This window comes from Triturus cristatus, chromosome 6, assembly GCF_964204655.1.
Source record: "Triturus cristatus chromosome 6, aTriCri1.1, whole genome shotgun sequence".
Lineage (NCBI taxonomy): Eukaryota > Metazoa > Chordata > Amphibia > Caudata > Salamandridae > Triturus > Triturus cristatus.
Window position 1 is genome coordinate 531686010 of NC_140589.1, and position 25699 is coordinate 531711708.

At 50.4% G+C, this 25699-nt stretch overlaps 1 protein-coding gene across 2 annotated transcripts in view; it reads left to right on the forward strand.

Moving 5' to 3' along the window:
• Nucleotides 1-25699, forward strand: part of SENP6 (SUMO specific peptidase 6) — a 755486-nt gene that overhangs the window by 449708 nt on the left and 280079 nt on the right. For both annotated transcript variants that reach the window (XM_085610971.1, XM_085610972.1), the window contains one exon: nucleotides 9461-9684. In XM_085610971.1, coding sequence (XP_085467097.1) covers nucleotides 9461-9684 — 224 coding nt within the window. The remainder of the gene's footprint in view (nucleotides 1-9460; nucleotides 9685-25699) is intronic.

Sequence of the window (25699 nt, forward strand, 5' to 3'; positions counted from 1 at the left end):
GCAGTATGAAAGGCTTGTGCGCCAATCACTGTGTCGTGGTGCAGCCTTGCGCCCCCATTTTAATGCTAATTCCCTTTTGGCAAGTAAAAGAGACAGCGCTGTATATTTCCGGACTGACTTCGGAATATTTTTAACATATCCCATCCAAGCCACTCCAGGGGTTGAGACCAGGTTTAGCCCTATCATTTTCCCTAGTGTGTGGTGTATGGCGGTCCAATAACTACTGATTGTGCTGCATGTCCAAGTGAAGTGTGCAAAGTCTGCGTGTGGGGATTTGCATTTGAGGCAGCAGTTTTCGTCTATCCGCGTCAATTTTGTGCACTCTCTTGGGTGTGATGTATATTCTCCTAAGGAACTTGAAATGGAGAAGCTTACGGCGACTGTTCAGGGAAATTGACTTAATCTGTTGACAACAGGCTTCCCACTGGTCATCTGTAATAGGATGGCCTAAATCCGCCTCCCAGGCAGCGCGGACTGCGGAATTGTTGAGTGGGACCGCTGCTGTGCATGACCTGTACAATTTGGAGATCAGATGAGTTCCCGTTTCGTTTTCTATTACTGTGGATAGTGTCATGAACGGGCTGGGGTTGACGGGGAACCTAGGGATCTTGGCGCGTAAAGTAGAACGGATGCGGGTGAGTGTGAATTTATCCATGAATGACGCGTCAGGGAATGCATCCGTGTCTGATGCCGATAAGGCCTGAACGTTGACGTAAAAGTCCCCCACGGTGGATATGTCAAACCGGGTCAAGGTGCGCTGAACCACTCTCTCCCCGGTAATGGGTTACCAGCGTTGATTAGGAGTGGTAAGCTTAGAGAGTACAGAGTCGGGGATCCCATCAGCCAAACCAATTTGAGCCAGGCCCAGCTGGTTGTGGAGACTGTCTGAATATCCGGGAGTCACGAGGGAAACCCAGGGGTAATACTGTGTTTAGTGCGTCTGGCAGGAGTAAGTCAGCCTCAGGTCCCACATATGGGATCCTAACATCGTGGTGAAACCAAGCATGTGCATAACTGCACTGATCTACCAAGTAATACAATTGCAGATTGGGCACCCCCATGCCACCCCTGTGGTGAGGGAGTGTCATGACCTCCCATCTAACTCTGGGACGTTTGCCCCCCCTACATGAGCCGGATGAGATGTGTGTTTATGGAGTGGAAGAAGTGATTCGGGAGCGGGATTGGTATATTGTTGAATAAATAGAGGAATTTGGGAAGTACAATCATTTTAATCAGAGCGATACATCTGGCGAGCGAGAGTGAGAGTTTGAGCCATCGATCCACCTGCTTCTCCAGCGAGTGTATCGCCCTTCCGTAGTTAGATAGAATGATCTCAGCAGTGTCTAAGTGTATGTTAATTCCCAAATACTTAACCTACTTGGTGCCCCACATCAGAGGGAACTCAGCTTCACATCTGTCCGTACCCCGAGTGAGGAGAAATATCACAGATTTGTGCCAATTTATGCCGAGACCCGAGAAGCCACCAAATCTAATAATCTCCCAAACGAACAGATCTAAGTTGTGTTGAGGGTCCAGAACATATAAAATAATATCATCCGCATATAGGGACACCAATAATGGTTCTGTATTAAATTGGATTCCCCTGTGTAGGTGGCGTTCCTGAAAGTTACCTTGTAATACTTTTTTTTTTTTTTAAAGCTTTATTTAGTTTTGAAAAACAAAACACTACAAAGACATTGGCTGTGTGCTCAATAAATAACCATTGAAGAGATACACTACGACACTCTCGCCCCATATATAAGTATCGGCTCATAAGCAAGACATCAGATCGTAAACCCCCAGCCACCAACCCAACGCTCCCATCCGCCCGAACTCAAAAATGATACTCACGCCAAGGACCCATCATTCAGTCAGCATGGGCACCCCTATTAACGACCCACACCCCCCAGCTAGGCCACGCTCGTAGGGAACCGCAGCTCAGGACTGACAATAAGTAGGACCATAACAGCATATCCATGTCACAATCACCCCATAAGCATAACTCTGGTGCCATACCGACTACCCCACTCCCGTAGGCACTATACCGGAACTGGAGTGCGGTGGGGAAGCGTTCTGCAGGGTAGCGATATACGTCTTATACGGGCCCCAGATATCCTTGGGTCGCGCAACTGTGGGGAGGAGGCTGGAGTAGATCTCGCTATTTGTGCTGCAGAAAGCCATGGAAGTGAGCCACATCCCAGCTGTGGGGGCCGTCCTATCTCCCCAGCGCTTTGCAACCTCCCGTTTGGCGAGTAGTAGGCCTAGAGAGGCAAGTCTCCGAACCGTCTTAGGGAAATTCACCGTGTAGCCCAACAATGCAACCTCAGGTGTGGGGACCAACTTAAGCCCCAACATAGCGCCCAGGATCTCGTGTACCTGGTCCAGTATGATTGCAGTCTGGGGCATGTCCATGACATGTGTGCAAAATCAGCGTGTGGTGCAGAGCATTTCCAGCATGTGTGGGGCCGCAAGGGATCGATGGCATGGAGTCTATCAGGGGTCATGTAACAGCGGCGAAGGAATTTGTAATGGAGGAGCTTGTGTCGACTATTGAGTGATATAGTGTTAGCGACTTTGCAACAAGCGGTCCATTGTTCGTCCGTAATAGGCCTACCCATGTCGTAGTCCGTCCCCCAAGCCGCACGCAATCGGTCATCCGCACATGGAACCAGAGCTGCGCCTGACTTATAAAGTTTAGAAACCATATGCGCTCCTGAATCTTTATCAATGAGGAGGGTGAGGGGTTCAAAGGACTCCGGTTCGAGTGGGAATCCCGCCATTTCCAACCGCGCCGCGCAATAAAGCCGGCGTAGGAGAAACTTGTCCATGAAAGTGGCCTCGCTGAATTGCGCCTCCTCCGACAACGAGAATGTGTCCTCCAGGGTATAAATCTCCGATCTTAGTAAGGTTAAACTTAGTTAAAGTGCGCTGCACAAGCAGCTCCCCCGTGCCTGGCAATAATCCTGGGTTAGGAAGTGGGAGAGAAGAGGAATACAGGAGAGGCCGGGCTAAATAGCGAGAAAGGCGACTCCTGGCCCAGCTGGTGGTGGACACTGTTTGGATATCCACTGGGCTCCGGGGAACCCCCTTAGGTAACACCGCCGATAAGCGACCCGGGAGAACGAAATCCGCCTCCGGTCGAAGAAACGGGATCCGTGCGTCAGGATGGTACCAGGCGTAGGCTTGCGCACACTGAGCGACCAGGTAGTATAAATACATATCCGGCATGCCGAAGCCGCCTCTGTCATGGGGGAGCGTAAGAGTCCTCCAGCGGATCTGGGGGTGCTTCCCGCCCCAAACCAGCCTAATCAAGTGGGACCGTAGGGTGGAGAAAAATGCCCGAGTGAGAGGAACAGGGATATTATTAAAAAGATACAAAAATTTGGGGAGTATGATCATTTTTATGATGGCAATTCTGGCCGACATGGAGAGCGGGAGCCGCAGCCACCCCTCCACCTGTGTCTCCAGCCCGGCAATCGCGCGGCCATAATTGAGGCGGATGATTTCGTCCGTGCTCAGATGTATCTGTATGCCCAGGTAACGTACCGAGTCGGAGCACCACTCCAACGGGAATTCACACTGCCATGGGGAGGTGCCGCTAGTTAACGGGAAAATGATGGACTTGTGCCAGTTGATGCCCAATCCCGAGTGGGCACCGAAGCGAAGGATCTCCCATATCAGGGGAGCAAGGTTGACCTGTGGCTCCCTGACATACAGTATAGTGTCGTCCGAGGGAAGCTAATAAGGGACCCGTCCGAAACTGGAGACCCCTGTGGAGATGCCGCTCCTGGAAATGCCGGATTAAGGGGTCCATTGCCAGAATGAACAGTAGCGGTGAAAGCGGACAGCCCTGTCGGGTACCTTGCGTTAAAGAGAAAGGGCGGGACAGCGTACCATTGATACGCAGGCGGGCCGTGGCGCGGTTATACAAAAGCCGCGTGGTGGCGAGGAAGTTCTCCGGCATGCCCATGCGTTGCATGACAGAAAGAAAGAAGGGCCATTCTAGGGAGTCAAAGGCCTTCTCTGTGTCTAGGAGGATCGCCGCGGCAGGCGTGGCCGGATTAATTCTGTGTAGAACCGTGAACAGTGTCCGCAGATTCAAAGACGTAGAGCGACCCGGTACGAAGCCCGATTGTGCGGGTGATATAATGAATTCCATCAATTGGGAAAGTCTGTTGGCCACTATTTTGGCCAGGATCTTGTAATCGAAGTTCAAGAGGGAGAGAGGCCTATATGACCCACACAACGTCTGTCCTTGTTTGGTTTTGGGAGCAGAACTATTACCGCTTCGCTAAGGGTCGACGGAAGGGATCCACGCTCCAGTGCCTCCGCATATACTGCGATAAGCTGCGGTGCCAGTAGATCAGCGAAGGCCTTGTAAAAATCCCCGGAGAAGTCATCGAGGCCTGGGGCGGAGGACCCACGAAGCACCTTGATCGCCCCTCGAATCTCAGCCACCGTTATGGGCTCCGCCATGAACTCCTGCATACCCCTATCCAGGAATACGACCGCGATTTCGGACAAGTAGGCGTCACGAGAGGCCGAGGATTCACTTAACTTGGTCGTGTATAAATCGGAGAAAAAGGCCAGGAATTCGTCCCTGATCTCGGCGGGCGTCCTGCGGAGCGAACCGTCTGCGCCCTTCACCTCGACTATCAAGGACTTACTATACGGCGGCCGCAGAGCCTGCGCCAGAGTGCGTCCCGGCCTATCCCCTTCCCCGTATCTACGCGCCTTCTGGTACTTCCCCAGGTACAGAATCTCTCTGTCCGCTCCGTCCCGAAAATCGGTCAGGAGGCTGAGCTTCCTAGCGGACACGTCACTAGTGGGCGCAAGCTGCGCCTCAGCGTCAAGCGTATCGAGCTGTGTCTCCAATTGCTTAATCGTCGCACGCAGTGCCTTTAGGACCCCAGCATGTTTAGCTATACAAATCCCCCTGATATATGCCTTAAACCCCTCCCAAAGCACGGCCCACGAGTCCACTGACCCGGTGTTAATCGTGAAATAGTCCTCGACCGCTTCAGAAATCTCGTGGACAAATAGGTCGTCCAGGAGCGCCCTCCCAGGAAATCGCCACTGCCGCTCAAAACCCTCGGACCGCGGAACATCCAAGCACAGTGACACCGGGGAGCGATCTGAGTAGGTTCTGGGGAAGGTCTGCAGCTCACGGAACCAGGGGGACAGGCCCGGTGACAGGAGCCAGTAGTCAATCCTGGTCCAAGTGTTATGTTGCCCCGAGAAGTGTGTGAAGTCAGTGTTGTGTGGGTTGCGCCTGCGCCAGATGTCAGTCAGAGAGAATTGGTGGCATAGGTCAAGTAGTGCGCGCCGCACCCTAAGCTTAGAGTGAGCGGCCCCCGAAGTATTGTCCAGACGCACATCCATCAACAAGTTAAAGTCGCCGCCAAGTATGAGGCCGGCCGGTTCAAGAGTCGCAAGCTGGGAAGCAAGCGCATGAAAAAATTCCGGGGAATCAGTGTTAGGAGCATACACACATACCAGAATGATCGCATGACCCATCAACACCCCCCGCACTATGCAGTAGCGTCCCTCCCTATCCCCCATGAACGCCCGGCAGTGAAACGGGACTCTCTTGTGAATCAGCACCGCGGTGCCTCTGGCGTAATTGCTGAAATTGTAGAAGTATCTATGAGCGCCCCACGAGGCCGCAAAGCGTGAGTCAACAGAGGCGTGCAAATGCGTCTCTTGGATAAAAGCAATGTCAACCCTGTGCCGATTTAAATAATGTAGTATCTGTTTACATTTACGCTGATTGTTCAGACCCCTGACGTTCCAAGACATTAGTGATAGGCCAAGGGGGGACTCATTCAAGCCTATTGGAGCCATCGGCGCCATGTAACTAGCAATGGGGGCCCGAAAGCATCCGTGCCTCTGTGTATCCGCACAATTAACACACTACCAGCCATGTCAATAAAATCAAAGTAACCAACCCATTCCCCCCTCCCTCCCTCCACCCAGCCATACCACGCAAACATGAGGCAAACCCCAACCTGTGGAAAAAAAACATAGCTCTAAGGAACAATACCAAGTATAAGCAAGTAGAAAAAAACAGAGCATCGGAACCAAGAGTGTTCCCAGCGGTATCAACCAGAGGGGGATGACAACGACCCGCCACCCACCCAGCACTGTTAAACAGTTCTACAACTAAGTGTTCCAAAGTCCCCTGTAGCAAACATTCCGAAAAAGACAACTCTAGGATCCGGGCACCGACTCAGCCGACCCCTGAGCCAGAAAACAGGTCCTGGCTAATCGCCGATCCACTACGCGGAGGAGAGCGTCCATCCTCATCTCCCCCCGGAGGGCCCCTGCGTGGCTTGTATGTTCGGCAGAACTCCTGCACCTCAGTAGGATTGTCAGAGTCGAGAACGGCCCTCAATCTCAACCCGCAACCGGGCCGGGTAGAGCATGCCATATTTGAGGCCCAGGTTGCGGAGTGCCGCCTTCGCCCTCACGTATTTACGTCTGGCCTCCTGGACCATGGCGATAAAATCTGGGTAGAATGAGAGTCTCGAGCCCTGCCAAGTGATCTCACCCTTCTCTCTAGCCAGCCGCAGGGCCGTGTCGCGGTCTCGGAAGTTCATAATGCGGGCAATCAGCGGGCGAGGTGGGAGCCCCGGATTGGGTCGCGGCCCCAGGGAGCGGTGCGCCCTCTCGACCACAAAGCCCGGTGTAAAGGATTCTCTCCCAAAAATGTCCGACAACAGCTGTTCCACAAAAACGTCCAGCCTGCCAGTAGCCGTGAACTCCGGAACCCCAGTGATTCACACGTTGTTGCGCCGACTGCGCGATTCCAAGTCCTCGTTCTTGATGGCCACCTCCTTCAAAATGCGTTCCATTCTATCCATGCGTTTGGTTTCGTGCCCTGCGCTATCCTCTATGGCCGATATCCGGGCCTCAGCCTCCACCAACCGCTTGTCATGGGCCTGGATCTTGGCCCCCATCGTTTCTAGCGTTCTGTCCAGGGCATCAAAGCGACCATCGAGGGCCCCGAACCCAGCACGCATCTCCTGCAGCCAGTCCGGGGCCGGGGCACAGGCCGCCGGGTCACCGGACGGGCCCCCGGAGGGGGCCGGCATTTCTGGGCGACGTTCCGCCGGTTGTTCAGGTAGCTTTTCGAAGGGCAGCGTTTTCTGCTTTGGGTCCTTACGACCCATGCCTCCACACGGCTGGATCGCAACCAGCTTGTCGCAGTTCTAAGGTGGCTCCAAGCCGGTGAAGAGACAGCACAGGAGGACTGTTCAATCAGCAACTGATCGGGCCAATGTTACGGGCGATGTAGTGGCCCCCGTGGAATCCAGCTGGTCCCGGCCCCGTTGTATAGCAGTCCCGGGCACCGCCACGAGATGTGCAGCAGCAGGGCGAGGCCTCCACCCCCAGAACCAGGGAGCGCCCTCGCGGGAGCACAGGACCCGAACCAAGCAGCGGGGCAGTCCGGTGGGGCAGTAGCCGACGTGGCCAGAAGGCGCAGGGAGGGGGAGAGGGAGAGCCGGCCGCACCCGCCGCAGAACACAGGAGCCACCAAGCGAGGGCCCAAGGAAAGGGGCAGAGGCAGCCCGGGCGCTCGGCCTGGCGCGGAGTCCCTCCAACCCACCCCCGCCGCCAACTAGCCGACCCGCCAACCCCCCCAGGCCCCCCGGCCGTGTTAGCCCGGGGCCCCCGGGAGGAGACCACGAGAAAGGCCGCGACCGCAGCACAGAGCAAAGCCCCAGCGCCCGGCCAGGCCCAGGCCAGCAGCGGCGCGGGTAGCAGAGCAGACCCCCACCGGTCCGCACCCTGGCGCTTAATACCCCCACCCCAGCTCCCCCCCGGGTACCTGTTACTCAGCCGGCCGCCGCCTCCGCACTCCCGTCCTCGGCCGCCGAGTCAGGCCGCCATCTTGGGCCTCAGGTCCGGGAGCCCTCGTCGTCCGCCGGTCGTCCCGGGTGAAGTCGGGCCAGATTTTTATCCAGGAGCGCCCCGGGGCCGCAGGAGGGTCAGCGTCGGGGCCGGGCACCCAGCGCCCGCATCAGGATGTCGGGAATAGCAGTGTAAGTGCTGAGCCGGCGGCGGAGCTTCAACGCTGCGCGGCCATCTTAGCTCGTGCCCCTTGGAAAACCTTTATTTCACTTACATGTGCCAGGCTTGGCTTGGTTCTAGAAATAAAATAACTTAATAATATTTTTATACAAACAAAATTGGGCTGAGTTCAGTCTTTGAGTGTGTGACATAATTTGCTGATTGTGTGTACAGCAAATGCTTAACACTACCCTCTGATAAAGCTTTACTGCTCGCCCACACAACCACAAGTAGAGAGTAAGGTGCAATAAACTTTTACCTCTGCCTACCTTTGTGGTTCCACTGTACTCTGTGCACACTACACCTAATTGTGGTATAGTGTATACAGAGCCAGCTTCCTACAGTCCAAAGAAACTTGTAGATTACATCTCTTTGGCATCTATTACTCCTCATCTATCTCATTTTCAAAACAGGAGTGGGTTACGTACAATACTCCATGTGTTGAAGTTTCTATCTGTACCCGTCATAAAATAAACCAGACCTCATCAAACCTCTCTAGTATACTTGTGCTCTTATTCCCAATCAGGGTGATCCATTAGCCTCATGTCACCCTCCCATGTAGAACAGAGATGACCTAGGTCAATTGGAGCATTATTCAAAATTGTATTGTATATTAGGGATATTAGTTCAAAATCTGCACTTTTGGTGGTGTCGTCTGGAATTAGTCATACAATTTTAATAGAGCATGTTAAAAACGTAGATATACTTCTGGAATAACTTTCAAATTGTCCTGATGAATTCGAAGGCCACATATTGTCCTATACTTGCTCGGAAGCCTACTGTGATTAAAAAGAACTCTGTGTGCCCCCTTACTCTATCCAGTTATTCTAATTATTCAATGTTTGCGTCATTAATTGATTGCTCTTTCATTGTTCGGTTTTGCAACGTTTATGAAAAAATGTCCTGTCCTGATGAGAGCACTTAATTTAGACTTTTCCCTAAGTAGTTGCTTCCAAAGTGAGAAAGAAATTACGGAAATTGAATTCCATGGCAAACTGAAAGAACTCTAACCTTTCACCAGTGGCATGGTTATTTTTGAAAGCTTAGGCAGGAGTATTTGTGTAACAGAGTATCCAATTCTCGTTTTTCGCATTTAGTGCTAAGATAAGACCAGATGTGGATCATACACATTCACCTTGCACATTTACACCGAGTTGCTATTTTACCTATTTTCGCCAACCCTTTCTCTTGTTATTATTATGTAGAGTTGAAAATCTCATAATGTATCATTTCATTTTCCATGTCTATTTGAACGAAAGTGTGAAAGCCATAATATTAAACATATGCGTGTGTAATATTTTCTATGATTTTGAAGTGGTGCGTATTATAGCATCTAATTCTTGTGGTTCCAACTGATTAATTTTCTTCTGTCTCCTTTTTATCTTAGATCCAGAAGAACAATATATTGTTTTAAAATTCAGAGATGCTCTTGATAATCATGCAAGTGTAATATTTGAAAACATTATGTCTGACATTGGCAACCGGAACAAGATTCCTGATTTTGCAACTGAACTAAGTTTTGAAGAAGCGAATGAAAGGTTTAGTAGCATTGCAAAAAGCAACGGAAAACTCTTGAAGCAAAGCTTGATTCAGAATAACAAAATACAAAACGTAATTACTTTTTTCTGTTACATGTGTTTTGAGTGCTGTTATTTCGCCCTGGGATTCTTGCACCGAGTGTAATTATAGCAGGATTCTGAAGTCTTGGGAAGACTTACAGCGCTATCATGCATTGCTGTATTTCGTTGCCACTTCAGATATATTTGGCCTCTGCATATTCAGTTTGATAGCTATTTTCACAGAAAGCCACAAATTTATATTTTCATGTGTAGACAGACAGGTAGGAACGCTTTTATTACCTGCTTAACGGACAGAGAATCAAAAAGTATATAAAATGGATGGGTGGTTATGGCGTAACTAAGACTAAGGTAGGGATGTTACTTTATTTTGAGAGGGAAGAGAACTGCTGTTTGGAATGTGGGGAGGTCTAAGAACAGTAATTTATTGAATATTTTTTTTTGTGTGAACAGAATCACAGTACATATGGTGGTACATGCTCATATGCATTTTTTTCATGCTGGGCTCCCTCTCCTTTGTTCCTCTCCAACTGCAATAAGGGGATATTTTCAGCCACCTGCTGGCCTTGATGAAAGACCTTACCTTGCCTAAGGATTGTCTTGTATGGTTATTTATATAGCACTTGATGTACCCCCTGCATGGCCTAAATAGCTTTCAGATTAATGAGTAAGTAGTTCTTTAGGTTACCATTTATATCACTTTTTGCTTCGCCTTTTATTGGCACTCTTTAATTCCATCGTGTGAAGGACTGCAATTAGACCTAAATGAAAAAAGTTGAATCCAGGTATTTTACAGACTTTCTGTGGGCTTCGTGGCATTCGGTAATGGGTGTTGGACAGTAGAGTAAGGATAGGGATATCTGGAAGTTTGATCTCATGGTTTAGTGATCACTGAACAAGGCAGTTGTTGATAGTGCTTATATACCCTGCAAGGTTAAACCGTTGTGTGGAGTACTGAGCAATCATCCACTATTTTAGTGCTTGCAGTGCCACTGTTGGCATAAACCTTTATGAAGCTGAGGTATAGCCAATACTTTTTTAAGCCATGCAAGGGTTGGCACTACCCAGAAGTTGTGCTGTGCTTCAGGACCTTAATGAATATAATTTCCTCACTTCATTCAACCTATAGGAGGCTTAGAACAACATAGTTTTTATTGCCTTTCTGAATTCGAAATAGGTGCTGTTCGCTTTTATTGTCTTGGTTAAGGGGTTACCTATTCTGTACATTTATAGTGAGAACAATCTCTCACCTATCCTGATTTTTCAGAAAGGCAGGATGGTTATTAGCAATGTTATTCTTTATCTAAGCTTTCTTCTATGGCTGCAGACTTTGAGTATTGGTTGTAGAAAAAATAGAAGAACTTCATGGAATGCCATAAGGGGGAGGCAGAGTGCTTTGAACTGGTAACCATAATGTCCTGTTGTGTGGTTACGTTTGGTCAAGCTTAGAACTTAAGTTGAAGCAGCATTTTATATTTATTTGGCTGTTTTTTAAGCCTTGTGTGTAGGCCACTCTCATAATCTAGTTTTGACATTACTGATGCTGTTGATGAGCTGGCTCTGTTAATAATTATGTACTCTCACCCGCTGTGCGAAAAACAGTCTAACATGGAGTCTGTGCCATAGCACAGTACACTAAAAAGAGGACTCCCACTGCATCTCATTACTCAAGACTTATTTGAACAAAAACAACTTGCACCAGTCCATCACAAGATGGCAAGAGTATGCTAAGCAAGTGAGTCTACAGCACTACACAGTATGTACAGATGATTACATGTGAAGTTGCATTTTCCCCTTTGAATCTGTGGGCAAAATTAGGTGGGTAAAAAAACCATACAAGGGCCATAACAATAACATTCTTAAACCCCATTCACCTCTAAAATTACGAAAGCAAGGCAGTCCCTTCTCCCAAGACCACCTAGGTGCCTCTTTGCCAGCAAACAGGTGGTCCCACAACAAACATAAGCCTGACAGTGCCTCCTCTACCAATACCACATTATCAATGTGATACATTTAGTTAAAGGTTTCTCTGTCAGTGTGTCATGATTCACATGATTGATGTGGAAATCGAAACTGTTTCGTAATGAGAATTTTGCCAACGAGACAATGGTGCGCTTTGGTGTAAAAATAGTTTTTTCAACCCAATTTCCTTTCATTAGCCTGACAACGCTAGAATTTATCTCATGAATTTCTTCTGGAGATGATGACTCTTGCCTCTGAGAGTCATGTTTTTGTTTCATCAATGTCTTTTATTTCGGTCTCTTTGATACTCACCTTGGCTATCTTTGATGCCATCCATGAAATTGTTTCTAATCCTGTAGAGCGAAAACTGCATTCATTATAGACACACTTGCTTACTTTAGTTGTAAAGGTATTGGTTTGTCATTTTGCCTGCACCGTATTTCCAGGGACGTTTAGGTACCACTCTTGCAGGAATGTTGAAACACACTCCATTCACCAGATTACATGGTTTAAGTCCCACCTCGGTGTGCATTAGAAACTATCAAATGATCCCATGGGGAAAATCAGCATGGTACACGTGAGTCCTCTGAATCCCTTCAATGAAAAGTTCAGTTTCATTGACGATCTCTCTTCCTAAATCCTCAAATGAGAACAGCATCACGGATTCCTCTGTTTTAAGAAGGAACGTTGTTAACAGTCATCTCTCAGTTAGGGATGTTGGACTTTATGGTTTAAATCTTTTATTGATTTTGAACAAGAAAAATAACAAGACCCCCAGCTCCAGGAGACAATGCTATATAGACAACAAGTGTCGCAAATAATGGGATTACCGAGGTAATATAAGCGGAGCTGGTCCATAGGAATACACAATAAAGGGGAAGGGGCAAATCAAAACAAGCAACTAGAACCCAAAAATTACCACTCCCCACCCTTCCCCTCGTCAACCAAAAAAAAGGGGAAAAAGAATAATCGGGAAGTCAACGTGGTCGTTTACGACGTTGGGAAGGATCAATTTATGGGAGCAGCGTGTCCGACAGGTATCGGGGGCATGTCAATTCTCAGAACTCGGATACTAGTAGAGCCAAGAAGGGCCGCCAAATCTCCGGGATTTCAGACCCTCTGCCGGCCAATGTGAGGGTTAGTTTCTCCATACCCAACACCATCCAGAGTCGCTGCAGCCACCCGGATAGCGTTGGAAGCTGGGCGGTACACCAATGTATCGGGATGTTCTGCGTGGCTGCGCCTAATGCGATAACAATCATTCAGCCCCTCCGGGATTTTAACGGATATGTTATGGGATTGGATAAGCCCACGAGGATGTAAGCGGGAAATATCGGGAGCTGCGTCTCAAAGTGGGCGTCTTATTTCATCGATCACTTGGGACCAGTATGGTTGAAGATGGTCACAGCCCCATAGGATATGTATCAGGATGCCTACTTCCCCACAACCCCTCCAACAAAGGGCGCTCTGTCATGGGTCGAAGTGGTGTAAACGGTCTGGTGTGTAGTACCAATATGTGGCTATCTGAATGCCGGGCCCTATAATACATGCCTTCCCATTCCTTGTGGCTAAGCGCCCTACCTGGGTCTCGTTCCCAGTGGGCTCGGCCGGTGTTGTATGTATGCGTAAAGGATGTTAATAGCATTTTATATAGATAAGAAATGATTTTTTTAGCGGACGTGCGGGTGGTGAGCGATTTCTCGTATGGACTCAGGAAACGCTGAGCTCCAGGTTTGATATGTGAATGAAGTGCCCAGTGTTGGAGCTGCAGATAGGGCAGACGCTCCGACTCAGGAAGGCCATAGTGTGACCTGTGTTGTGGGAATGGGATGATCCCATCCAAGTCAAAGAGGTGACCTAGAGATCGACATGAGGAAGAGCGCCAAACAGAAAAGGCCTTAGTGTCCATGCCAGGTTTAAATTCTGGGTTATCGAACAGTGGCGTGAGAGGGGAGGGATAGGTAGTTAGATTGTGGGTAGCATTGGTGCGATCCCACTACTCCATCATCGTACCTGTGGTATACGATGCATTTAAATTGGGTGTTCTATGTGATTTGCGATGAAAGGGGATGCCCTGTAAAGGCATGGCTGCCACTGCCTGGTCCTGGAACAACCAATATTTCTCCGATTCCAGGCGGTGCCATTCCACCAGATACGAAGTTGTGAACCATAAAAATAAAGCTGAAGGTCAGGAACCCCTACACCTCCCCTCTCCTGCGGAAGAATGGCGATTGCGTGTTTGAACCGGGGTTTGCGGCCTTGCCATATGAAGTGTGTGAGGTCCGATTGGGTCTGTTGAAACCAGCCCGGGGGAGGGCGAAGAGGGAGGGTCTTGAAAAGATATTAGATCTGTGGGAGGATGGTCATCTTGATGGCCGCTTTTCTACCATTCCAGGATAAGGTGTGATGCTTCCACTGATTTAATTCCTTACGTTTAAGTGCCCACAGTATGGAGTAGTTGGTGTCGGCCGTAGCCTGTATGGAAGAAGCTAGTTGTATTCCCAGATATGGGATCGAGGAAGTGGACCATTGTATGGGATGTTCTTCTTGTAAATGAGCCAAAGTGTGCGGGGAGAGGGAGATGTTAAGTGCTATGGACTTATCCACGTTAATTTTAAATCCCGAGGCATGTGCAAAGCAGTGCATTTCAATGAAGAGGGCTCGCATCGCTGGGATCGAGTTGGAGAGGGAGAGCAAGATGTCATCTGCATATAGGCTTATAGTGTGTACATCCCCTCCAAACTTGACCCCAGAGATAAGGGGGTGGCGCCTGAGCCGTAATGCCCGGGACTCCATATAGAGTATGAATAATGGGGGTGAGAGAGGACACCCCTGTCTGGTGCTTCTTTCTATGGGGAAGCGAGAGGACGTATGACCATTGACTCAAATAGTCGCCTTGGGCGAGCGGTAGCAATTGAGGATTCGAGTGCGTAGCATCTCACTGAAGCCGACATGCATCAAGACCTGCTCCAAGTAGGGCCAGTGCACCCTATCGAAGGCCTTCTCCGCGTCAATGGCCAGGAACATGTATTCTCCCCGAGTACAAGATCTTTTTCGAGGAGGTGCAAGACCCGTTTGGTATTATCACTCGTATGTCTCTTCAGGATGAAGCCTGCCTGATCTGGCTCAACTAGTTGGGACATGTTGGGTGCAAGGCGGGTCGCTAAAATGCTAGTATAAAGTTTAATATCGATGTTTAGGAGGGAGAGCGGCCTGTATGCCCCACAGGACATCTTATCCTTCCTGGGTTTCGGGATAACCACTATTGATGCTTCAACCATCTCCCCCAGGGATAGCCCCGTCCTGCGCAAAGGTGTTAAACAAGTCCCTTAAGAGGTAGGCCAACTGGCTGCAGAATGTTTTATAGAAGGCCGACGAATAGCCATCTGGCCCGGGCGACTTACCCAGCTTGAGGCGAGAGATTGCTGCTATGACTTCTTCAGTCCCAATGTCCCTATCTAAATAGTCGGCTTGTGCTTGAGTGAGGGAAAGTGTGTGGATTCCAGGTAATCGGCACAATGGTGGGCATCTAGCAGGTCGCTCGAATAGAGCGTCGCATAGAAGTCTCGAAAGACTTCCGCAATGGCAGCATCTTCGTTGACGAGGTCACCCCTAGAAGAGCGGATGCCATGGACACCCTGTCGTTGCCTAGCTTCCCGTAGTTTGTGAGCTAAGAGGCGACCGCAGCGGTCGCCGCCCGTGTAATACGAGTGGCGGAGGCTGAGGGCCGCATATTCGACCCTGTCTTGGTCTAATGCTGCAAGTTGCTTCCGCTCCGTGCTCAATTGCCACCAGGAACGGGAAGCGCCGGTCCGCTGATGCATTTGCTCCAATTCTGTGACTCGCTGAGAAAGTTCGGCCCGTTTGTGACTACGTTCAAGGTTGTTTGCTGTAGAGATAGCTATGAATTCCCCCCCGTATGACTGCCTTTAATACTGCCCACTGTGTCGCTAGAGAGGTGTTGGAATTAGCGTTGAGGGTCAGATAATTTATGATAGTTTTCTGGATTTGTTAGATTACGGAAGCTCGATGGAGTAGCGTGACGCGGAGGCGCCAGTGTCTGAGAGGGTGCTGTGTTGATGGGAGCTGAAAGGTGGCAATGACCGGGGAGTGGTCTGAAAGAGAGGCTAGCAGAATCTCGGTATCAGTCGCAAGCGCATGAAGGGAGGAGGAGCTGAGGAGATAGTCTAATCTGGCGTATGTTTTATGCGCGCTTGAGTAAAAGGTATAGGCCCGGCTGTGAGGGTGGAAGTGGTGCCAACGATCTACCATCCCCAGGTCTTGGAGGCGGGCCTGCCCTGCAGGTGAAAGAGCGCCAGCCTGGCCCACCCTCTGGCATGAGCTGTCCAGGATGTTGTCGAAGACAAGGTTTAAGTCGCCCCCCCAGTAATGTGCGTCTTTCGGTAGTAGCCGTTGCCTCAGTAATCGCGTCATGAAAGAACTTGTCCTGCCCCTCATTGGGTGCGTATATAGACCCTGCTATAAAGGACACCCCTCCCACCAGGAACTGGTATGTGAGCAAACGGGCCCCTAATCTCGGCCTCCTTTTGCAGGACCCTACCCTGAAAGGATCTGGAGGCCAATAGGGCAACCTCGGCTGAATTAGTGAAATTAGAGGAGACCGTCTGTGTGGGGAAAGCACGGGATTTCAACCTGTGGTGATCCTTGGGGAGGGGATGAGTCTCCTGTAGGAGGCATATATCAGCTTTGGAGTGCTCCAAATAGTGAAGGACGGCCCTACGTTTGATCGGATTGTTCAAACCCCGCACATTCAGGGCAAGAATTTTGAGAGAGTTGTGCGGCATCTAGGTTGGGAGAGAGGTAAAAGCCATAGCATAGGATATATGTTGTGTCGGGTGATAAGGCGCAGAGGGGGGAGAACCATGATCCAATGGTGAGCGACTTCTAAGATGCGGTGAGGAGGGGTGGACGAGGAGACCTAAACCTAAAAAAAAAAACATCAAACGAAAACCCAAAACAAAGACAATAACAGTAAAACCAAAGAGAGTCCAGGAAAATAGTCCGTCATCCCGAGATGACCAGCCTGTCAACATAGTGGGGTCCATAGTGTGGCCAAGAGGGAAGTTTCAGCCCCACCCGCCCCCCGCCCAAGGTCCAATGGAGGACATGCAGAGAAAACAATGACCCCTGCCCATTTAATTAACGTCAGTCTTCCATAGCCAGAGTATCCGCAGCAGAGGCGAGGGCCGCCTGTTGACCCTTGGCTATTTCCATCTTGTTTGGCTTCCGTACACGCCGCCGCCGGTTCCACTTCTGCCACCCCAAGGGGGAGATCTCAGGCCCCGAGCTGACACTGCGCTGGTCGTCGTCCTCACTTGGCACAGTGAGCCGGCAAGAGTCCGTGAGCGATCGGAGCTGATGAAGTTTGCCATTGTGACGAAAGAGGAGTCGGAAGGGATGCCCCGAGGAGTATGGGATTCCCTGCTGTCGAAGGTGTTCGGTCACGGGTCGGAATTGCCGGCGGCGCTGAAGCGCGATGAGAGCCAGGTCTTGGAACAGCACTGAAGAGTGTCCCTGGAAAGAGATGGGGTGAAGAGCAGTAGGCGCCCGAGGAGGGCTGACTGTGTGCCCGGTCCAGGACGATTTCCACTTCGTGGGAGGCGCCCAGTATATGGTGGAATAGACCATTGGTGAATGCAAACAAGTCTCTAGTGTCTTCCGTTGTCTTCACCCCCCGGATCTGGATGTTATGCCTGCGGGACCTATTTTCTAAATCCTCCAGGTGGGTTTGCATGTCGACGTGCTGATCTTGTAATCGGATGACCTCCTGCTGGAGCATAGTGGACTCGGCCACTGCGGTGTCATTCTTCTCCTCAAGGGCGGCCACCCGATCTCCCAACGTTATCCGCATCTCAGCAGATCTCCTTGATTTCAGCCGTGAAAGATTGTAAGTCCTCCCTGAGAGTCAGGAACAGCGACTCCAGGAATGCCTTTGTGATAGGCTCCGCACCTGTGCTTGCAGGCTGCTGTGAGGCTGCGGCCTCGGGGGCTGTGGACGCCATATTGGGGATGGATTGCGGTACAAAAGGGGGTGGTGATGGACGGAGCATCAGAACCAATCAAACACTCACACCCAGTCAACAGATCTGGGTTTGATCCATCACCGTTCTTTAGCCCACTCTGCGACCCCAGTTCAGACATGGCCATATGCAAATCAGTCTGACCCTGTGCCTCATGGGAACAGTCCAGCCCGAACTGCCAAGCCATGCCTTCCCTGGACCGGAAACAAGCTTCCTAGGACCGGTTTCTGACATTTCAGCCAGGCTTGCTTGAATCCAGTGGCAAAGTGAGCAAGGGACTCACGTCTGAGCATACCCTGCCAACTTATGGCGAACAAGGCGGTACAAAAGGGGTTGGTGATGGACGGAGCATCAGAACCAATCAAACACTCACACCCAGTCAACAGATCTGGGTTTGATCCATCACTGTTCTTTAGCCCACTCCGCCACCCCAGTTCAGACATGGCCATATGCAAATCAGTCTGACCCTGTGCCTCATGGGAACAGTCCAGCCCGAACTGCCAAGCCATGCCTTCCCTGGACCAGAAACAAGCTTCCTAGGACTGGTTTCTGAAACCCAGTTTAAGGCCAAAAGGCCTTTAGTTCTCGTCGGTACTGTTCCCGTTCGGTATCGAATAGTTTCTTAGTGCTTTAGCACCTTCTTCCAGCTTTTCGCATCCGCTGGGTCCGAACATCGAACTTCGATCGACGATGGAATCGAGGACTCCGTTCAAAAGGTGTCCTTTGTGCCACGCGAAATACCCACACATCGACATCCACCCGGTATGCAACAAATGTCTCTCACCGGATCACGATGAGTCGAAATGTATGGCCTGTGCCCGATTCCGCTCAAAGAAGACTCTCCGGAATCGACGGGCAGCGAGATTGGAGGCGCAGCAATCGGCGCCTGCCCCGGCCAACATCTTTAGCACCGAAGACGAGGACGCCGAGAGCGTGGAAAACGTAGACTCCAGCCCCGCTTCCGAACGCGATTCCCGATCGGAAGACGACGATGAGGTGATCTTTCAGAGAGAAGTCGTCGTCGACGAGGTAGGAGACTACGATGAGGCCTTTGGGGCCGAGGAAGATGGCTCCAGCGAGGAGCTAGGCCAACCCGTCGATACGGAGGCCGACAAAATACGTTGTCATGAGGCTCAGGTCGAGGGATCGCCTTCGGGCCTTACCAGAGATCAATTTCACGGTTCTTCGGCCCCGCCTTCAGGCCCGGCCTCGAACATTTCGCAAGAGCCATTATTGTCGAAGACGACTGGGTTCCCTTCAGCGAAACCGAAAGCATCCATCGCACCAGTGCCATCGAAACCGAAAGTGAAACTGGTTGTGATGGGCTCGAAGGCCTCGAAGCCCTCCACTCCTTCGACGCTGGCACAGGTCATCGGCTCCGACCGCGCAAAAAGGGATTTCGGTGCCGAGCTCACCGCAGCGGATACGGTTGCCGAACCAAAGAGGAAGGTCCTCGGACCCCACAAGGCGCCTCGGCCTCTGGCACCGAAGACGTTGCCTCAACCACCAAAGTCAAGGTGGCCACCCCGTCTACGTCGACGTCTAAGACGGCGCTTGCCAAGTCATCGACTCCAACGAGCGTCGATACCTCCCTTCGGATCGATGACCCCTTGACTGCAAAGAAGTCGGGGGCCGCTTCGACGCCTACCTCCAAGGTGCAGACCGGTTCCAAAGAGCCATCTGCGTTCACCGTGCAACAGGTCTCGGCATCGTTGCAACGCATCAGAGAACGGGCAGCCCTCCACTCTACGTCGGGTCCCGACACGCACAAGGCTTCCAAAGCACCCTCGGCGCCGACCAACATCACGTTTGGGTTGCCGCCGCCCACGGCGCCGAAACTGTTCGAGATTCGGACACGTGTCTGCCAGACACAGTCCCCAGCCACTGGACAAACAGATCTCGAGCCTTCACAGCCTTCACAGCCACAATTTATCGACGCCAACACTGGTAGGTTGATGCTCCGCAAGAGGAAAATCACGCCAGAGAGGGGATTGGACTCCTATAAAATGCCTCTCAAACACAAGTTGCCGGCAGGGTCAGAGCCAGTGCTTCATGAACACTTTCAATCCTTACATCAGGATCCACCATCCTTTTCTCCGACGCCTTCAGAGGCAGACGCAGTAGAGGACTATGTAGAGGATGATACCACCTACCCTGGGGATATCGATCCTGATGATCACCTGCAAGACCCAGATCAGGCATGGGATGACCCCACAGACCAGGGTACCGCACCAGATACCCATGATACGCAGCTTTATAACATAAAGACATCTCCCACAGAGGACACTGCTGCCTTTAATGCCCTCATAGAACGGGCTGCTGCCAATCATGGAGTGGAACTCCATTCTGACACTGTCGAAGAAGACTTCTTGGTGGACACTTTCGCCTCTTCCGAAAGAACTGTCAAGACTCTGCCCATGTTAAAAGGGGTTCTCAAACCTGCCAAAGACATTTTTAAGGAAACAACCAGGGCACGGGTGCTAAACCCCAGGATTGAAAAAAAGTACAAGCCTGTACCTGGAGACCCTATGTACATTAGGGGTCAGTTACCTTTGGACTCCATGGTGGTTGCTAATGCTCGCAAAAGAGCCCACTCCCCCAGACAAGGAGTCCAAAGTGCTGGAAACATCAGGCAAACGGATTGCAGCGCAAGCAGCGAACATCTGGCGCATTGCAAACACACAGGCACTCCTGGCCCGTTATGATAGGTCCCACTACGACACACTCGAATCCCTACTCCAACATTTGCCAGATGAATATAAAGAGGCAGCGGAGATCCTCATTAGAGAGGGACAACTCCTTACCAACGCATCCATCAAGTGCGCACTGGATGCAGCCGACACAGCAGCGAGGGCAATCAACACAAGCGTCATGTTAAGACGGCATGCATGGTTGAGAATCTCAGGCTTCAAGCCAGAGATTCAGAACAATATCCTGAATCAACCGGTCAACCCAGAATATTTATTTGGCCCTGAAGTTGACACTACCCTCGAGAAAATTAAAAAAGACACTGACACTGCGAAATCAATGGGGGCTCTGCAGACGCAGCAGTTTCGTAGTGGCTTCTTTCGTCGCCCTGGGAATAGAGGAGCAGCTAGAGGTCAGGGGTCACAGCAGCAGTACACTAAAGGGGGCACACAAAGTACCTACGATAAAACCAACAGAGGTGGATATCGTGGCTCCAGCACCAAGGGCAGAGGACGTGGTTACGGCAACACCAGTTCCTCACCCAAAAACAAACCGTGACGCCCTCTCCCTGCCCCCCGAACGCATAAAACCGGTCGGGGGGAGACTCCCAACAGTTCCTGTCAGCGTGGAAGACCATCACCACAGACAGGTGGGTCAGGGACATTATCCAACACGGTTACTGTCTCGAATTAACGTCCACTCCACCCAACATACCGCCAAAGCACCTTCCTATGTCCGTAGAGCACTTGTCATTATTGCAGCAGGAAGTGCTAAGTATGCTACAAAAAGGTGCAATAGAGGTCGTGCCCGTCAACCAGCAGGGGACAGGGGTGTACTCTCTGTACTTCTTAATCCCAAAAAAGGACGGGTCGCTCAGACCTATACTAGACCTGAGACCCCTCAACCAATACATTCTCTCAGAGCATTTCCATTTGCTCACCCTACAGCAGGTTCTCCCGCTACTCAGTCAGGGAGACTTCCTAGCCACACTGGACCTATACACCCTTCACACAGGAAATATCTCAGGTTCACTATTCAAGACCATCACTATCAGTTCAAAGTTCTCCCCTTCGGAGTAACAACAGCACCCCGGGTCTTTACCAAGTGCCTAGCAACAGTGGCGGCACATCTACGGAGACAACACATTCACGTCTTCCCTTACCTGGACAACTGGCTTGTTCAGACAAAGTCGGCACAGCAATGTGCCAGCCACATGTCCCTCACCATTCACCTTCTTCACAGTCTGGGATTCTCACTAAATTACCCAAAATCACATCTCCAAGCCGCACACGTACGACAGTACCTGGGCGCGACCATAAACACTCTGGCAGCCACAGCTCAGCCAAATTTAGTGAGGATCAACAGCATACAACTGCTGATCACAAAGTTCAAACCTCAACACTCCCTTCCTGCGCGAGTGTTCATGCAGTTGATAGGCATGATGGCCTCCTGCATTTTCATAGTCCCGCACGCAAGACTACATATGCGCCCGCTTCAGGAGTGCTTGGCACGTCAATGGAATCAGGCTCACGGCCAATTAAAAGACCTAGTGTTGGTGAGCGGTCGGGCATACAACTCTCTGCATTGGTGGAATCCACAAAACCTTTGCAAGGGCCGACCGTTCCAAGAGCCTGTTCCACAAATAATACTGACAGCGGACGCCTCTCTCCAGGGTTGGGGAGCTCATGTACTCACTTACACAGTGCAGGGACTATGGACAACGCAACAAAAGAAGATGCAAATTAACGTTCTGGAACTGATGGCAATCTTCCTAGCCATGAAGGCATTCAAAGTACACTAGTGCAACAAAGTCGTGTTGATCCGGACGGACAACATGACTGCCATGTACTACAATCAAAAGCAGGGAGGAACACACTCTCCACAGTTGTCTCATCTGGCTCAGAGCATGTGGAAGTGGGCCATTCAGAGGAACATATTCCTCATGGCGGAACACCTCCCCGGCAAGGACAACCAGATGGCGGATCTGCTCAGCAGACACAGCCACCAGATGCACGAGTGAGAGCTACATCCGTCAGTTCTCCAACCGTACTTCCAACAGTGGGGTCATCCAGAGATAGACCTATTCGCCACAAACGAAAACGCAAAATGCCAAAGCTTTGCCGCCAGGTTCCCACATTCACAGTCACAGGGCAATGCGATATGGATGAACTGGTCCGGCAGATTTGCGTACGCTTTTCCCCCAGCGCCATTAATACCTCTAGTGGCCCGCAAACTGCGACAACACTCACTGACACTCATCCTAGTTGCTCCCACATGGGCGCGCCAACCATGGTACACCACCTTTCTAGAACTTTCCGTGGTGCCGCATCAAAGGCTGCGGATCAAACCCGCACTTTTAACGCAGAACCATGGCGATATTCAGCACCCAGATCCGCAACAGCTGAACCTGGCAATCTGGCTCCTGAAGTCCTAGAGTTTGGCTACCTAAACCTGCCACCTGACTGTATGGATATCATCAAGGAGGCCAGGAGACCCACTACCAGAGCTTGCTATGCGGCTAAATGGAAAAGGTTTGTCATTTACTGCAACAACAATGACATTAACCCGCTGGACGCATCCATTCAAAACATCATCTGTTATCTCTTACACTTATACCGATGCAATCTGGCATACAACTCAATACGTATCCATTTAACCGCGATAGCAGCCTATCTCCAAAACAGGCAGCACCTCTCTTTATTCAGAGTGCCTGCCATCAAAGCCTTCTTGGAGGGACTCAAACGAGTAATTCCCCCAAGACACCCACCGGCACCGGTGTGGAAGCTCAATTTAGTCCTCACCAGATTAATGGGTCCACCCTTTGAACCTCTCCATTCATGTAAGATTCAATTCCTCACCTGGAAAGTAGCTTTCTTAGTGGCAATCACTTCATTACGAAGAGTTAGTGAGCTCCAGGCACTAACCATTCAAGAGCCATTCATACAGGTTCACGCAAACAGGGTTGTACTACATACCAACCCCAAATTCATGCCCAAAGTGATATCGCAGTTCCACATGAATCAAACTATCGAACTGCCTGTTTTCTTTCCAAATCCACAAAATGTCGCAGAGAGAATGCTCCATACACTAGATGTAAAGAGGGCCCTCATGTACTATATAGACAGACCTAAGGACTTTAGGAAAACAAAACAACTTTTCGTTGCCTTTTCTCCACAACACAAGGGCAACGCCATTTCCAAAGCAGGGATAGCCAGATGGATCGTTAAATGTATTCAAATTTGCTATCAAAAAGCTAAACGCACATTAACGATTCCCCCACGAGCCCACTCAACACGAAAGTTAGGGGCGTCCATGGCTTTCCTAGCAAACATTCCATTACAGGAAATATGTAGAGCAGCCACATGGTCCACTATACATACATTTACCAAACACTACTGTGTAGATGTACACTCAAAACAGCAAGCAGCTGTAGGACAGGCTGTTCTCAAAACTCTTTTTCAGACTGCTGCAGCTGGCACGGGTAGCCGCCGCTAATGGAGGAACTGCTATGTATTCTATGCACAGATATGAATTCAGCAGCCCACATGCCTCGAACTGAATATGCTACTTACCAGTATGCATCTGTTCTTGGCATGTAGGGCTGCTGACATTCATATCGCCCACCCTCCTCCCCGGCGCCTGTAGCGGCTGCAGCACTCAGTATTACTATATAGCATGGTCATCACTTACTGCATCTACTCCATCACTGCCACAATGGCTAAAAACAATCTAAGGATGGAGAGGATGCCCATGCGCACTGTGGTCCAGGGGAGGAGTCACCGATCTCGTGATACTTCGAAGACTCTTCCAGGACAACAATGTGCAATCATCCGGACCCAACACTAGGCGGCGATCTATGCACAGATATGAATGTCAGCAGCCCTACATGCCAAGAACAGATGCATACTGGTAAGTAGCATATTCATTCTGCATTCTGTCCATCAATAGTTCTTTTTGGGGATGGATTGCGGGCGGCCAAAAATGTGTCTTTCAGGGGCTTCACCACCTTCGCCTTGGTTGGGGACATGCTCATCGGGCAACCCCCCCCCCCCCCTCCCCCCCCCCAGCTATGAAGGGAGGACCGCAACCGGGAAGGGCGGTGCAAATGCAATTCGTAGTGGGCGCCACGCGAGCTGCTGGTTCTGCTGTGCCTTGTGCGATGGATGGGCACTACCGCAAAGCCCCTAGAACACTGCGCCCCCAGGCCAGGATAGTCCAAGGAGGCCTCAACTCTCACAGCACCTCCTCAGCAGGAAGAGCGTGACGCAGAATCCAGCGTGGCCTCCCGTCCAGCGCAGCTGCAGAAAGCATGACCTTACCGGACCTCGGTGGGTGGAGGGATCCTCTGGTGGCAGGGCCCAACACCACGTGTAATGCGAGGCGCCGGTATCGACGGGGCCCAATCGGCAAAGTGAGCTGCGGGGGTGTTGTGTTGTATACTTAACTTGTTCACAGTAGCTATCTGCTTCTCACCGCGCGCCCCTCCCCTCCTGCGCGTGGCAGCCACCAGCTGGAATATTGACAGCTGGATGTTCTCTTGTTGACAGTTTAGACGGTTGGTTGTACTTCCAACAGATGATTATGCACTGAGCCTCCGGGTTGAGTGTGTCGTCCATTTGGCAATAAGCTACTTACAAGCTTAACCTTCAGTATTCATCTACATTTTGGCGACGAGTCATGGTTGCACGACGCACAGATGAACCCACGAGAGGAAGAAATTGAATAAGTAATATATGAAGGAAGATTTGAAAGGACTTTTATCATATGAAATTGAGGAGCAATAAGCAAGAAAAAGTAAGAAGAAGTCCATTGGAAGAAAGAAAAGGAAAATAAAGTAAGTGCGGCGGATAATGTGTGAACATTAGTGGCACTTAGAAGATGAGTGATTAATAAGAAGAAAATGGAGGTGATGAATAGTGAAGCAGCGTTCAAAATACGAAAAGAATAAGGAATTCCTTACACGCGTGACGAAGGTGAAAATGGAATTGTAAGGAAGGAGAGTAAGAGCGCCGTGTGTACAGAAGAACGCGCAACATAAATAAGCTTTAAAGGAAGACTACGCTCTTGGCTAATAAGGAAGAAGAACTAAGCCTTAAGAATCTCAAAACATTCATCGCAGCTGTCAAGTCATCGCAGGTGAACTTTAACGAAATTATTCAAGCAAAATAACTAGTTAGTAAGCACAATACGTCGAAAGGAATTCACCTCAGAACTTAGGCGCTGCAGTTAGAACGTCGTGACGTAGAAGGTGGAAGAGGAATTACCGGAAGTAGTGTCTGTGGTCTAGTTTTTCCTTCACGCAACCACGTACAGTAAGTGTGCGTGCCACCATCTTTGAGGAAGTTGAAAGAATAGAAG